The sequence below is a fragment of the Grus americana genome, chromosome 7 (genome assembly GCF_028858705.1).
Source record: "Grus americana isolate bGruAme1 chromosome 7, bGruAme1.mat, whole genome shotgun sequence".
In the NCBI taxonomy this organism is placed as follows: Eukaryota; Metazoa; Chordata; class Aves; order Gruiformes; family Gruidae; genus Grus; species Grus americana.
In genome coordinates this window covers 28,070,836-28,085,696 of record NC_072858.1, presented here as the reverse complement: position 1 = coordinate 28,085,696, position 14,861 = coordinate 28,070,836, and the positions used below count along the sequence as shown (strand labels likewise).

Below are 14,861 nucleotides of genomic sequence, written 5' to 3'. Positions count from 1 at the left end.
ACAGTTTCAGGCCTACAAGTTTGATCTTTTCACTCTTTAGATTCAATAAACCCTGCCCAGCATGCCCATACTTGTGTGCTCCAGCAGCGGGAATACAGATCACCCCACACTGCTGCTTCTCTGAACTCTAAAAAGAGGTTTTTGCCATTTAGCTCATGCAGTTATCATTCATTCCTAGCTGGCCTGTCCCAGAGGCATGCTGCTGACAGAGGCTGCTTGCTCTCTCTGAGCATCGTGGCTCTGATCTGCAGTCTTACCATCACTGCCTCTCGGATTCACAGCGACAACCGAGAGCCTTGTTAACGTCCCTGTTTCCCCCAGGCAGACACAAAAGCAAAGGGTCTGCTGCTTAAGAATGCACATTGCATTGCGTCCTTTTCCCCCAGTGCCTAATTTATGATTGGACTAAAAACACAAATTCATCATCGCATGTGTGTCTTGAGAGAAGCATAGCTAGGTATGGCTCCTTAAGACTGTTAACCTAACAGTTATCCTGCCAGCTATAGTTGTAAAATCCATTTCTGTTCACATATCTAATCTATCATTTAATCATGTCATTTGCTCCATTAAGACTTGAGGTAATGAGTCCAGAAAATTACTTGTGTTTTCTTACATTTCAATTTTATTGCAGTCCTTTATCCATCAGTGGTGCAATCACATTGTTCCATTCTACAGCAGAAAAAATTTAATCTTCTGCATACGAACATAAGCAGCTCCATTATTCCGTTCTGCTTCTTAGCAGAAGCAGTTTTCCTCAAGGATGTCCTAGTGATGTTTTCTATGACACCTAACGCTTCATAAGGGTGAGCTTTTGGCTTTGAGGCTTTTGGGTTTTTAACTGACTTGTGGGGAATGCAGAGTTCATTCCCCACATGTAGACTGGGACAGCAATAGTTCACAATCAAAAGTTAATTTGCAGGACAGGAATTGCTATATAAATTTAAATTTATTTCAGCTTCATTCCCCTGAGGCAACAGCTTTAGTCACTACCACCAAATGCGTTCCTGGTGGAGCTGCACAAGATTATTTCCACCCGGTAACTACCAGGAGAAAATTAAAGAAAGACGCACAAAAGTGAAGCATGTAAGAGTGCCCATCCCTGTACTTTTTACTAAAAATACAGACTGCCAAATCCTGGATGCTTGCATTTAAAAAACGACAACAAAAATTCAAGTATTATATTTAAACTCTCTATTTAATGGAAATAAGCATACCTTTCCCAGAGAAACATAACAGGATTTTCTGCTGTTTTACAAGTTTCATTTCACCTCTTTTTAAGGAAAGGAATTACTTTTTCAGCCAAATAGCCTGTCCCCTTCTCAACACCCTCTCTAAACACATGGCTGAGTTTTCTTCCTACCAGCTTCTCAGCAGCAGCACAAAACTCTTGCAGCCTCCTCAGCAATTCGAGTCTTCCACATAATTCAGGCAATCCCCTAAACTATATGCAGCGTGAGCAGCCCAGCCCTATCCCTCCTGTGCCAGCATCTCCTCCTTTCCCTCTGCTTCCACCACACCAAAGCTGGTGAGAATTGTCCGAGGTCATCCTGCGCCAAGGAAGTCCAGCCTTGATAGACACACAGCTCTGAGGCTATCTAATGGTCCTACCCTTTTAGCATGGCGTGAGAAAGGTTGCAAGGGTGTCAGGTTATTACTTCAAAGTCCTCCACAATTAGTAACAGACAAATAACAGCAGGACAAGAACAGTTGCTTCTCAGGGTGTTTGAAGGCATTTTTTTGCCTTACAAGAAACCCATGAAGAGAAAACACCAAACAGAGATAAGCTGGGACTTCATTTTATGCAAAAGTTGGATTCAAGTGGTTTTCTAGGACACAAAGTATGCAAGCACACTACCATTTTTGAAGCCTCAGCCCTCCACCGCCTCACCAGAAACATAGCCCAGGCTCTGCTCAGCTCCACTTCTTCCAGCTGGCCCTTGGCAACCTGCTTTCCTGCATTTGTAACCCCTCTCTCCCCAGCCTCTGTGTCGTAACACGCTGGTAACAATAACATTTCTGAAATCAAAATCCTTTGCAGGCCAAAAAGCTGAGCTCAATCAACGCAGGGGGAAAGCAAACCACAGAGAGCTATTGTTTCTGAAAACTGTCCAAAAACTCTTGGCGCTTCAAGGCATTCCCAATGTCCTTTGCACTATTTCCAGGAAAAATTATTCCCAAGGCCTTGTGTATTAAAAAAAAAATCTGGCTTATATCAATAAACATGATAACTGCTGTATTTTTTTTCTCTTTAATCAGAGCACAGCTAGCATGTACGAGCAATCAGAGCTGAGTCAAATAGCCTGTTTTAAGTGTAGCATTTCAAAACTCAACTTATGCTTCTCAATGGAGAATTTAACTCCTGGGACTCCTGAACCCGAGCATCATCTTTGACTACATTTACGTAATGCAAATTCTTGAAGAAAATTCATGGGCAGATGTTGGTGGAATAAGTGGTAGAAAAGGCAGAAGAGCAGTTTTTCTGACCCACTAGACTTACTCAGCTTGTCTGTGTTGTGGCAGAAGCACTGCCTGCACCAGTAGCTGGGTTGCAAGCCTAGAAACATCATTGCTGGTTCTGATCCCAAATCCTAACATACTGACTTCCACCAAGTCATTCAAAGCTCAGCGAGGTTGCAGGGGAACATTAAAGGATTTAGATGAGATGAGGGGTCCATCACTCTCCTTACCTCCTACCTGATACAGGAAATCCAATTTGCAATTAAATTGTAAATGAAGTTGAAGACATATAGTGTGTGGCTCAGGATAGAAAAACTGCAGGCAATATCATGGGTAAGAACATTGACTCAGTAACCAACTATTGGCAAGCACCACTGAATTACTCCCATATATTGTTTTTACTAGCTGTGCAATATAGTAAGAGTGTTGCACTTATAATTCAATACAACCAAGCAAGAATTTGCAGACATCCCTTGTTCAGAATAATAGAATATATTTTGTCTCATTTTAGCTATTCAGAAAGATGAGAAACCATTCTATTCCCTGGATTATGAGCTGTTCTCACAGTGATATATAGCCAAAAAAAAATTTTGAATGTCTCTGTTCTTCCTATCCATGGGGCCTCAGGTGGGTGGCTTTGGAATGAAGAACTTGTAAATGAAAACTGAGGTGATCAGGTGTACTTTAAGGTTTTGCAGCTAAAGGAAAGTCTTCAGGATTTTAGAAAAGGTGTGAAAAGATAGATGGCCATAATTTTGTAATTTATATTTATCCACCTCCTGCTCCAAGAATCATATTTTGAAGAGATAAACAAGAGTCTAGTATTCCTGTGAGAACAGTGAGAAGCTTATGGATTGTTTTCAGATTTCTCACCACATGCTGTCTCTACCACAGTCCCATAGAAGAACTGCTGTCTTCCTAGGAAGGCACTGTGCAATGAAATAGTCTTTCAGGTGCATGTCACCAAAACAGAGAAATTATGTGTTAGGGAGTTTGGGTTTTTTGTTTTTGTTTTTTTTCCAAACAAATGGTGCACTTTATGATGTCCTACCTCACATCGCTATCAGTTCTCTCACTGTTAGACTTGCCAAACACTTAGCCTTACTGCAATATTTAACATGCGTATTTTATTTTCAGAATTACTGTGAAACCCTTTACATGCCATGGAAAATTAAAAACCAAAGATCTACTACAAAAACCCAAAACAGTCAGTTTCATTCCCTCATTTAGCCAAATCTACCTCCAACCCTGTGATTTCACAAATATTATTAGAAATACATAGTCAATTTATTACTCAGGTTCAGGAGAAATGGTTGTGTTGTGAAGTTGGGGGCTTTTTGTTTGGGTTTTTGTTTGTTATTATTAATAGCTTTGCAGCTGCTCTACTTCAAAAGTTTCAGCTTCAGAAATATGGAACTGAGTATTAGGAAAACCTCATTTAGCTATGCAGTATCTGTGCACGGTTAAGCCAGTTTTCTTGTTGTAGCAGCTAGTCCTAACGTTGGTGGGTGATGGGATTCCCATGCTTGAGGTACTGATGCCTTTGGGACATCTCAGTTACCGGAGTCAAGAGAATGAACTCTTCTGTGTTACTGCTTTTACAAATATAGTCAGTCTTTTAGTAATTTGTCTACAACAAAGTTACCACCACCTTTATGAAGAAGAATGACGTTAATTTGTGAGGCCACTCCGAGCCAACGCAGTGCTGAAGAGCTTAAAAAATATTTCATGCCTTCAGGAAAGGGATACAGTACCTTCATAATTACTAGGAGAAAGCGCAGTTAAGCATAGAAGTAGGCTTCACACGCATAGTAAAGAGCACCAGTGACAAAACCTTGGATCTAAGCTGATTTCCTTCCCTTCACTGCAGAGACCCCTGGAAAAGCCGGATGGCCTGGATGTTTCGGATCAGAGCAAAGAACATCCCCAGCATCTGTGTGAGAAGTGCAAAGTTTTGGGCTACTACTGCCGCCGTGTGCAATAAACCTTCGAAGTGGCCTCTTCCCGTCCCCATCATCCTTAAAGATCCTCTGGCAGCATGCGATCAACAGCAACACAATGAATCAAGATAAAAGCTAAAACAATTGCCAATATTGCCTATCTAATAATATGCCTTACCATTAATAGAATGTAACATTTCTCCTGTGCATGCACACGCATGCCACAGGTATTTACAGGACTGATTTGTATACATACATATATATGTAAATTCATATATATATGTACACACACATATATAAAGTGTTACTGATAGTGTTCACAACAGAACCGTGGTTGCAGGTTCTGCTGATTGTTTACACAGACCCTATATCATGGCCAGGTGAAATGAAGTACTAGTCAATAGGCAAGGTATAATATTCACAAGGAACATATGTTATATGTGTGGCCTTTGCAGAGGTTAAATAACTGTAGGGCCACTAATCGCAAGCACTTGCCCACAACATGAACGTTATTCCTATTATATGACAAGACAAAGGAAGATGAAACAAGCCACAGCATATGAGGAGGAAAATTATTGTTTTCCCAGTTTTAGAAAGTCTGAGAGTTTTGTGCTGCTGCTTTCTTGGACTTTTTCTATTTGTTACCATCGCTTGGGCAGGGCTTAGGCAAAATCATTTTTGCAGGATGTGGCAAAAAAGTGAATAATTGTTTGAGGGTGTGGGTTGGGTAGAAAGGGAATGCCATAATGGGACCCAGAGCATCAGGAAGGATTCCAAGAGGTTTTTGAAGGAGACAAAATTGGCTTGCTTGTGCAACTAACAGGTCCTTCTCTTGTCATATAATCCCGCCAAAATGGTCCCTGTATGTGTATGGGCTGTTCATTAGGCCACAAGCACACTAAATTTACTGTGAATAAGGGGGGGGATAAGAATACTTAAAACTGTCCCCAAAACCCTTAATTGAAAGATTAGCCAAACTTACTATTTATAGTAGTTTTAAAGCCACTTTCTGGAAATATTTTTATGTCCTGTTTTCTACTGTACAAATTTGTTATAATATAAAACTTGTTAGCCATGGGGGTGTTTTGAGGCATGGAGAACACTCTATATAACCTTCCCTCTTTATGTCTTCCTGAAACACCTACATACCTGAGGAGAAATGTAGGAGTTATATTTCATTGTCCCATTTCAGGTAAAACTTTGTGCAGGGCATCCTGCTGCAAAGAAGTATCTTATCAGGGATTGGGAAGTATCATGAACTGAAAGTACCTCGAGACAGTATCCTGTTTGTATGTCTACATAAGAGTACATTAGCAAAAGGACACAACAAGCAATTCACTTGCATTATTCACTGAAAAAGGGATAATGTTTGTTTGGGGTTTTTTTTTTAATCATCAATTTCTATTTTTATGAAGTTTCCTTTAGAGAGATTGATTTGTGTCAATGATCCTTAATGGAAATACTTTAAATCCTAAATAACTTGACGTGAATTAAATTTGTTTTGAGGATTAATTCCATAACACTAAGACAGAGGGATTTTTATGCTAAGTTATACCAGGATGTTACCAGTACGTACGGTCAAGCTCTTGTAAAGCAAATTGAAAACTTACAGTGAGCATTCGTATAGGAAATGTGAAACTCTTTACAAATTTGCTCTAAGGTGAAGCTTTTGCCATTTTTCTGCTTTGCTATAAGCAGGGCAAAATTGTTTCTGCTTATTCTGGTGGTAGTGTCATGTACATATCTCACAAACTTTGTTATTTATGGGTAGTCCAAGTAAGCCAGCCTACTGGTTGGAGCGATGGATGAACATTGGGACTCCTGGCTTCTGACTCTAGCTCTTCCATTAGGTCCCTGATTTTGGGCAAGTCACAAGATCCTTCTGGACCTCAGTTTCCCCGACTGCAAAATGGGGATAATAATACTTCAGTATACCTACCTCACAGGAGAGTTGTGAGGCTTACTTAATATCTGTAAGTGTTTTGACATCACTGGACGAACAGTGCTATGTAATGCTAAAATAGTATGAACTAAATTAATCACTTCAAAACTAGTTTTGCACAGTTGGCAATTCCATCAACTAATATAGCTGAAATAATAATATTGAAGGCTAACACTAACAGCAATTCAGTTGCCTCAGTGAAGATAGGCAGTTTTAGCATTTTCAAACAGAAACACATTCTTTTGCACAGACTCACAAATTACCTTAGAGGCAAATTCTCCAAATAAAGATACTAATGTGCCCATACAAATAAGAATAAGAAAATGCACAGGTAAATCTAGGGGTGGATTTTCAAAGTTTGACCTCCAGTATTAACCTTGCTATTTAGTTGCAAGCACAAGTAATGTTCAAAGAGCCGCATACTAAACTAGATCTATTTTTTCCTCCTGAGTACTTAATAGTACATGAACAACAATAAAAGTTGCCTTGATGCTTCACAGCCAGCTAAAGGACTTGTAGAGAAACCCACTTAAATGAAAATAAGGAAAAACATTATCTTAATTTCTCCCTGAAACTAAGATGTTGCTATCAACCATTTTTTCTGTGTTGAAATAATTTCCATTTTAGGATAACCACTAGATCAGTAGGACAGCGCATCCCTTGATATAGCTACATCAATATACAGCACCCCACCAAGTTCTGAACAAAGGCCAACTACAAGATATCATTATATGCAATTTCACAACAGTGCCCTGCTAAAGATTGTTTATCCAGATTCAACACTGCATGGCAATGCCTTTCGCTTAGGGATTTTGAGGTTGTACTAAAAATACACGTGATCAACTTTAACACAATTAATGTCTATAGGTATAGAATAATAAGTCTTAAGAGCACACTTAGAGTACAATATTTATATCATTGATATTTTCCTAGGCAGCAGACATATAAAGTATTTAAGTAATATTTAGCATATTTGAAATAAAGAGGAGAACAGATTGTTCCCCTGCATTCATGTTGGGGAAAAGCAAATAAAGAACAAAACGTGCAGAAAAGCAAGCAGCCACACTGCCACAGTTTGTACTGCCTAACTCTGAGACTGCAAATCTGTCCCGGTGCGGGATGCAGATGCGATCAGGCCGTGGGCACCCCAGGGCTGGAAGCAGCCTGCTTGCCTTGCCATCCCTGCCAAAAGAGGGATGGGGAGGGAGAGTGGCCAGGGGCCCCTATGGAGCAGCCACAGCCCCCCTTCCCTGCAGCCGTGGGGCTGAACTCCAGCATCCCCCCCAGCTGTGTGGGGGCATCCCCTTCTTTTCTGTCCTCGCTGCACAGGGCTGAAGCCTCGTCTCCCTAACAAATGGTGCCTGGGGAGGGCTGCAGCACCAAGCTTGCACAACAGGAACGTTCCTTTATCCCTCCCTGCGCAAGGCTTGCTCGTAGGATTGTAGCATTCAGCCCCCGGCATTTCCTCCACACTCATCTGTATATAGGTTGTGGGTTGCTGGAAAAACACATCCACCCAAGTAATGTACAATACCTTATGACCATTGGCTTTTTGTTAATAGCACAGAAGGGAAATTTCTGAGTTTTGATTTCAAAAAAGATTGACTACAAAATATAAATTTCTCCCCCCCTCCCAGGGTAATTCACCTATAGACATAACTCACTCTTCCCACACTGGAAAAACCTTAAAAATTCAGATTTTTGACTGTAAAGAAGATGAGTTGATTTACCTCTTCGATTTTTCTGAATGCTTTCTGATGTTCTCTGACCAGCTCTGTATTTAGAACATCGGCTAGCAATCCCTGAATGCATTTTTAGACAGCCTTACCAGAAGCAAAGCAGGCATCAGTAAAAAGAGTTTCCAATCAATACAGGCCTCCCTAAATTGAGTGTTCTTTAGGGGTGTACCTGAGAGAAATTTAGCTCTGTGCATTTATTTGGCAAACTTGATTTGTAACCTCAGATGCTGTTGCCTGCCTACCAATCGCACCTTTTGTTTTCCCCCTTTTCTCCCTCTTTGGAGATTTTAAAAACTTCATTTATTTCTTAAAATACCCCACAACTACACACAATTTGTCTCCTCAGTCGGTCACAACATTTCACATCGAATTTGCCCTTGGCATTGGCACTGCTCTGGAGAAAAGTAACAGTGATTTGAAATGCATGGTGTAGGTTTTTAGCTGCTTTAACTTGATGTGGCTCCAATGAAGTTGTTATAAATACTTCATTTAATGGTGATGAAGAAAAATCCCTGTAGTTTAAAGGATGGCCCCTTTTTAGCCAGTTTCTACTGCTGCTACCACAGATGTAAATCAATGCCATAAAAGCAAAGTTTGAGGCTTTTTTGTCTCAAAGTTGCTTTTTAATTTCAGATAAATACACAAGAGTATATATTATTTCTGAAAATAGGTGTATTTTCAAGTTCCCCATTATATGGGACTTAGTTTGTAAACTAAAAATGTGAAGTTACTTATGTCTGAAAGAAGCCTTATACCGAGAAGTATTCTCTATATTTTACCTTTTGGTGTAACGTTAAATTTAGATTATTCATAGGCTGCATACCTGTGACACTCTAGCGGTTATTCCAAAACTAAAACTAGTTAAAACATTAAAAGTTAAGAGCTTTTGGAAGTGTCAGACTTCATAGATTAGTTCTCTTTGTCCTGCAGTCACATAGAATATTTTTTTCCTAGTATGGATCCTAAGAGTGGTCCACTGAACAGTATGCAATAAATCATCAACATGTGCTTTTCAAGTTAAGTGAGTTGACATACATTTTCCACTTGCCTTTGCCAACATCTTTTAAAACGTGACAGAACTATCCCCACACAAAAGTCATTCTTTAAGATATCACTCCACTCCTTATTGGGCTTCAACCCGTATCTCTTTCCTATCTGCAAAACCACTGCTGTCCGTTCAGTTTGCTCTATTGCTGAAGTGCTCAGAGGGCTGTTTGAGATCTTAGATATAGGGATGATGGTTTGCGTTTCTAGGATGAATTTCAAAGGGACAATCGTGTGCAGTTACTAGCTATAGATGATTGATATAAATGTTTACCCCTGTATGAAGTATTTTACAGTTTTACTTGCAGATGTGTATTTATCTTGAGTTATACTTGACATAGAGTTTCTTTCAATTTTTTTTTAATACTATGTGTGTATTTTGGAAACCTTTTTAGATGTTAAAATTTTTGAATGGTTACAAATATTTCTTGTAATACTGAATTGTTATCTTATCTGGAAACTCTTTGCAGTAACTTTTTTGTATATATTCGAGGGCCTTTTTAAAAAAGTATTGTTTGTTTTTTGGGGAAAAGTTTTTACAATTTGGAAGCTTTCAGAAGGGCCTTCCTCTCAACTAGGATACTAACAGAGGTAAGAGTTTTCTTAAGTATTTTGCAGAACTAAGGATGTATCCTCAAGAAAATATTTATGGAAGTAATTTACTTTTTTTTTTTTTACAATGCTTTTGTCTGTATAAAGTATGCAACAGAACTACATTAAGAAGGAAATATTGTCTACATAAAATATTATATGAAAGTTGGTACATAATTCTGACAAAAACCTTGCAATTCTTTAAGCCATATTGTTTTTGTTATCCTTGGATGAAAATATCAGTATTAAGTAACCAATATATTATTCAAGTGCTTAGACTTATATGAAAATGCTTATACAGTTTATTTATGTGTATTTGGGGAAGGATTGCTAGAAAAAGCTATCACTAGACATATAGCAAGTGAGGAGCAAATAACAGTATACTGTCACTTTATGGCCTTGTGAGACGCAGAAGATGCTGAAAGCACCGTGGAGACTCGGCTTTCAGAAACTCCGAAGCACAAGCGTTGGGTTTCAAATGGTGGTTCTTTCCTTTCCCATAACCAGAGGGGAAACGAGTTGGTTGGGACACTATTTGACAACTTGACTTTCACAACTCTTTGCAGACTGTGAGCTCAGCTATGCAGTATCGGCTACAGCAATAATATCAATCAAAGGATGTAAGAGAAAAGGATTGAAGTAGATTATTTGTAGGGGTTTATGTTTATTTTAATTAGAACTCATAGCAATATAGAATATGCATGTGCATGTATTTGAAGCATTTTTACACTTTACATTTCATGTAGTTTGATTATATTATGAAGGACTGGGGTTTTAGTTTGATATTTTACCATGCTAAAATGGGAGGTCTGCCCAACCCTGTACTGGATTCTTGTTTCCTTTAAAAGGTTATTTAGTACAGCACTCACTGCATTGTGTACTAGTTCTAAAACTAACACTGTATCTTATGAATTTCTTCAGCTTTTCAAAAATTAACGTAATTATTATTACCTTTGTTTAGCTGTACCCACTGACCTTGTCAGATTCAGTTGACAATTTGTATAATTTCTTTTTCTGTAACTGTTAATAAACTTGTACAGCTAAAACAAACAAAACCTATGGACAAAGGCCTCAGAGGTACCAGTTCTGCTTCAGCAATCAAGATGACAGCTTGCTCATCTGATGGCAGTGTTGCTAAAGAGACTGTACAACCTCTGTTGTGGATTGTCCATAAAACGGCATTCCGACATGTGCCTTATTTGCTGGATAGTATACAGCTTTCCTCTAGTATTCTAGCATTTTAATGCTGTATTAAAGTACTGCAAAAAAAAAAAAATCAAGAGCGTGGTATGGTTTTCTTGAGAGTTCCTTCCTGCTAAGTTTCACTACCAGCTGTGTTGGGTTCCCAGGGATGGACTGGCCAGCCACAGCCTGGTGTTTGCAGTGCAAACCTGCCCCAGGGTAACCATGACCCAGACCATGTGAAGAAGAGTTTCTCCACTGCACCCGAGTCTAATCTACAACAAGCCTGGCCACATCCTGGGTGAGAGAACTTCACCCCAAGTCTCCTCTGCTGGTGGAACAACTGGGGTAAAAGGTGCTAGCTCTTAGGTTTTTAACAGCCTGCTGTTGTCTAGCATTTGTTCTGAAGAAAAAAAACCTCCTAATGTCAAAGCACACTTCTATCCTTAATAGCTAGATTGGAAAGCTTAGGTGCCAGAAAGCTGCTATAATGAAAAATAACATTCACAATTTTTAAAAGTCATTTAGCTCTATCACTTAAAACTTAGGGGAGGGGACCTAATTCATTCTTTGTAAACACTAGAACTTGGCAAGAACTAGGCCTACTAAATGCTCGTTGCTTTTTAGCAATGCTCTTTTTGCCTCCCCAAAGTTCAACAGCAAGCAATTTTTCTATTGAGACTGCAAAGATTGTTGTGATTGGAAGTTAAAATAGTTTTGTCATAAGATTAACTTTGGACTTCAAGTATCTTGCCTCTAACACGAGATCTCTTTCATTTAAAAGAAATAGAAGATTTTTAATAGACACACTGGCGCACAGTTCTGTTAGGCCTGATCATCCCTACAAATGTGCATGTTTGATATTTGGAGTTCTATATCATATCGACACCATTTATATTACATAGCAAATAACAAAAAAGTGACTATTTCATCAAATGATGAAAGACATCCTCCCAGCTGAGCCCCACAGAAAGAAAAAGCACATGGAGCTAGTTGCTAAATTACTGTTTGCAAAACATACTGCTCTTCACTATAAAGCTTGCCAATAGCACTGTTCCCATAGCAAACGTGAGCCACAAAGCCAAGCTCAGAACTGAAACACATCTTTCCCCCAGAAGAACTGGGGGGTCCCCAAACACAGACACCTCAGATTTAGCGCTCCACTGAGACCAGAAAAAAATGCTGAGTAGACCAACTGCAAAGTCCTAGTTCTCTATCACCACATATTCTATGATTCCTCAAAGAAATAACCTTTTCATATTTAAAGCAAAAATAAGTTAACACAAACAATATGGCATCAACAGAAATGATCAAAAACTTTCCCCTCATTTTTATTGCCAAGTGCTTCGCCTTCCTGCTTTAGGCGAATGAGGTCAAGAGACAATGCAACACCCTGCTCGTAACCAAAGAGCCACATAATTCCCACTTTAAGAGAAATAGTAGGGATTTCAAATAACATCCGTACTTCGAAAAAAAAAAAGCTGTTTCATTATTCTTCATGGAAAAACAATTTAAACAGTAAACAAAGGATAGTATTTTTCCTGGTAGTCACATCACCTCAAAACACCTATCTCAGATCCTCTCAGTATATTATTAACAGGCACATGAACTAGACCTGAAGTCCCAACTAGGAAGGACAAACAGTCTGCGTGTTGCACTTGTACAGTCTTCCTCAGGGTTCCCACACATACCAAGTAAGTTAAAAGGCTCCCCCTTTCTCCACATCCCTCTGAAGAAGGATGTACACAACAGACATTGGCAAGAGAGGAGCCTGAAACACCAAAGTCTGAATTCTGACTCTCAGGTCTTTCTACTAAGAACTAAGAAATCAAGAACTAAAGGAACCTCCTAATTGGAAGACCGTATAAAACCCTTGCTCTTGAGAAGCACGGAGTACATAAATCACAGTTTGTGATCCTGAAAAAAAGAGAGTACAACATCCAGCTTCGCTTTTCTCTAGTATTCACCTCCCAAACTTTGAGAAACAGATCATTTGCAAACTCCTGTCTCAGTAACACCAGCTACTGGGCCCACACCTACTCACCAATCACTTCTACTTCACTGACAGTAACACAATCATTCTTCCTCATCATCCTTATCTCAAGAACACTTCAGACAATAACAACAATCCAGAAAAATGGTCTCGATAAAACCCCAAAACCACAAATCCTCAAATGACACAGATAAATACCTCTCACAATCCTTTTACAAACTTCAGGAGGCATTTTTAGTAACTGAACATGCTGAGAAACACCTACCTCAGTCAGGGGCCTTGTTCCAAAGGGCCAAAACTGAAGCAGAGGCAATCACATCCACAAGGAGTTTGGGCGTCCCTGATTTGCAGCCCAGGTGAGCAGAGACAGCCAACACCGCTCTGCAAGAGAACGGGACACCATCAGCCACCCCCATGTAAAGCACTACCCAGGTACATGGCTCTGCAGCCACTCAGGAGACCACAGAGGCAGCAGCAAGCCTGAGCATTCTTTGGAAACTTTGCTTCTGTGCCATGAACTTCACTAAATAAAAAAGCAGCAATCATTGACTTTTTCCTTTCTTTTCTTTTTTTTTTTTAATAGAAGATAAAAATGAAGTTTGCATGCCCAGCTAACCCAATCAAACCCCATGACTACAGGGAAAGCAAATCATAGCCAAAAGCTTTAGGGATGTTTTAAGTGGAGTTGGGTGCAAGCCAAAGATTTTATTTTATACTCTAGCCTCCTTTTCACCAGCTGAGAACAGGAACTAGAATGCCCAAACACCATAAGAAAGCTTTCTCCTCCACCATTTCTGAACACATCGAAGCGGCAGGCAAGGGAAGCCTAACTGCAGCCAGATTTTCATAAGGTTTTCTTACAGTTTTTCAACATAACAAGAAGGTACAACTCAATGGAATTCCAAGGAGTCAGACATACTTATGCTCCATTTGATTTCAGCCAGCAAGACTTAGAAAAGTAACAATGCAAGAAAACACTGCAGAAAAAATAGGAAGTAAGCCCTCAGAAATCCCTGATTGCAAATAAAGCAGCAATAAACAAACAAATACCATAAGCTTCAGCAAAACCCCCACATTTGTTGAGTACCTTCAGGTAGAAGAAATTCAGGGAGTTGGCACCTACAGTCCCTGGGAAGGGGCTCGTTACCCTCCACCTCTCTTACATTGGCTGCCGGGGCTGATTGCTGGGGGCTGCAGCCGTGCTGTGCTGCCCAGCTGCGGGGGCTCCGGCTCCTGCCCAGGTGCAGGCGCTTCCCGCCTGGCTGTGCCCGCTGCACTCACAACCAAACAGCCCTCAACGAGCACAGGCGGCTGTGCCACCAACAGGAATCCTCACGGGCAGCTGGGAGGTGAGGGGAAGCTCAATTCACATCTAGGAGATATAAATAACTCTCATTTTAATGTTCACAGTGATTGAAATCTCAACACAGTTAAGTCTTAGGCAGCTGTAGAAATTTCTTTAAGGAAATATGCAAAAGTAAGCTTTGGTGGACAGAAACTCAAACAACGCACCTTGTAATGAGCCAATTCAAACTGCTTTCCAACATGCCCTGCTAAAGTTTCTAAATGCCTTGGACAATTTTTGAATGCACAGTGATTGCACGTATCAGGTAGTACCTTGCCCAGCTACTTGGTCTAAGGTGTGGTTACTTGTTTGGGTATTTGGCTATCCCATGTATTTGCGTGGCTTTAATGAAACTGAGGTAAAAGTGACTGAATTAAGTAAAGACAACCAGTACTCACTTGCACCAACATATTTCAGGATTTGAAGGAACTGAACCAACTTTATTAAGCTAGTATTCTGTAGGGAGGAGAGCAGCAATTCACTGATTCAGAGTAGCAAAAGCAAAACCAAACATGAGGAGTGGCTGACAGAGTCCCTGACACTCAGTGAAAGACACCCCAAATGGTATATATTCAATAACAGATTTTAATTTAGCTAGTAAGAGTGTGGTGTTATTTTGGATAATTTA

At 39.8% G+C, this 14,861-nt stretch overlaps 1 protein-coding gene across 1 annotated transcript in view; it reads left to right on the top strand.

Moving 5' to 3' along the window:
* The window catches only part of ZCCHC24 (zinc finger CCHC-type containing 24), a 116,327-nt gene extending 105,338 nt beyond the window's left edge, over nt 1-10,989 (top strand). Inside the window, exon 4 of the mRNA XM_054831392.1 lies at nt 4,328-10,989. Coding sequence (XP_054687367.1) covers nt 4,328-4,441 — 114 coding nt within the window. The 3' untranslated portion in view covers nt 4,442-10,989. The remainder of the gene's footprint in view (nt 1-4,327) is intronic.
* The last annotated feature ends 3,872 nt before the right edge of the window (nt 10,990-14,861 follow it).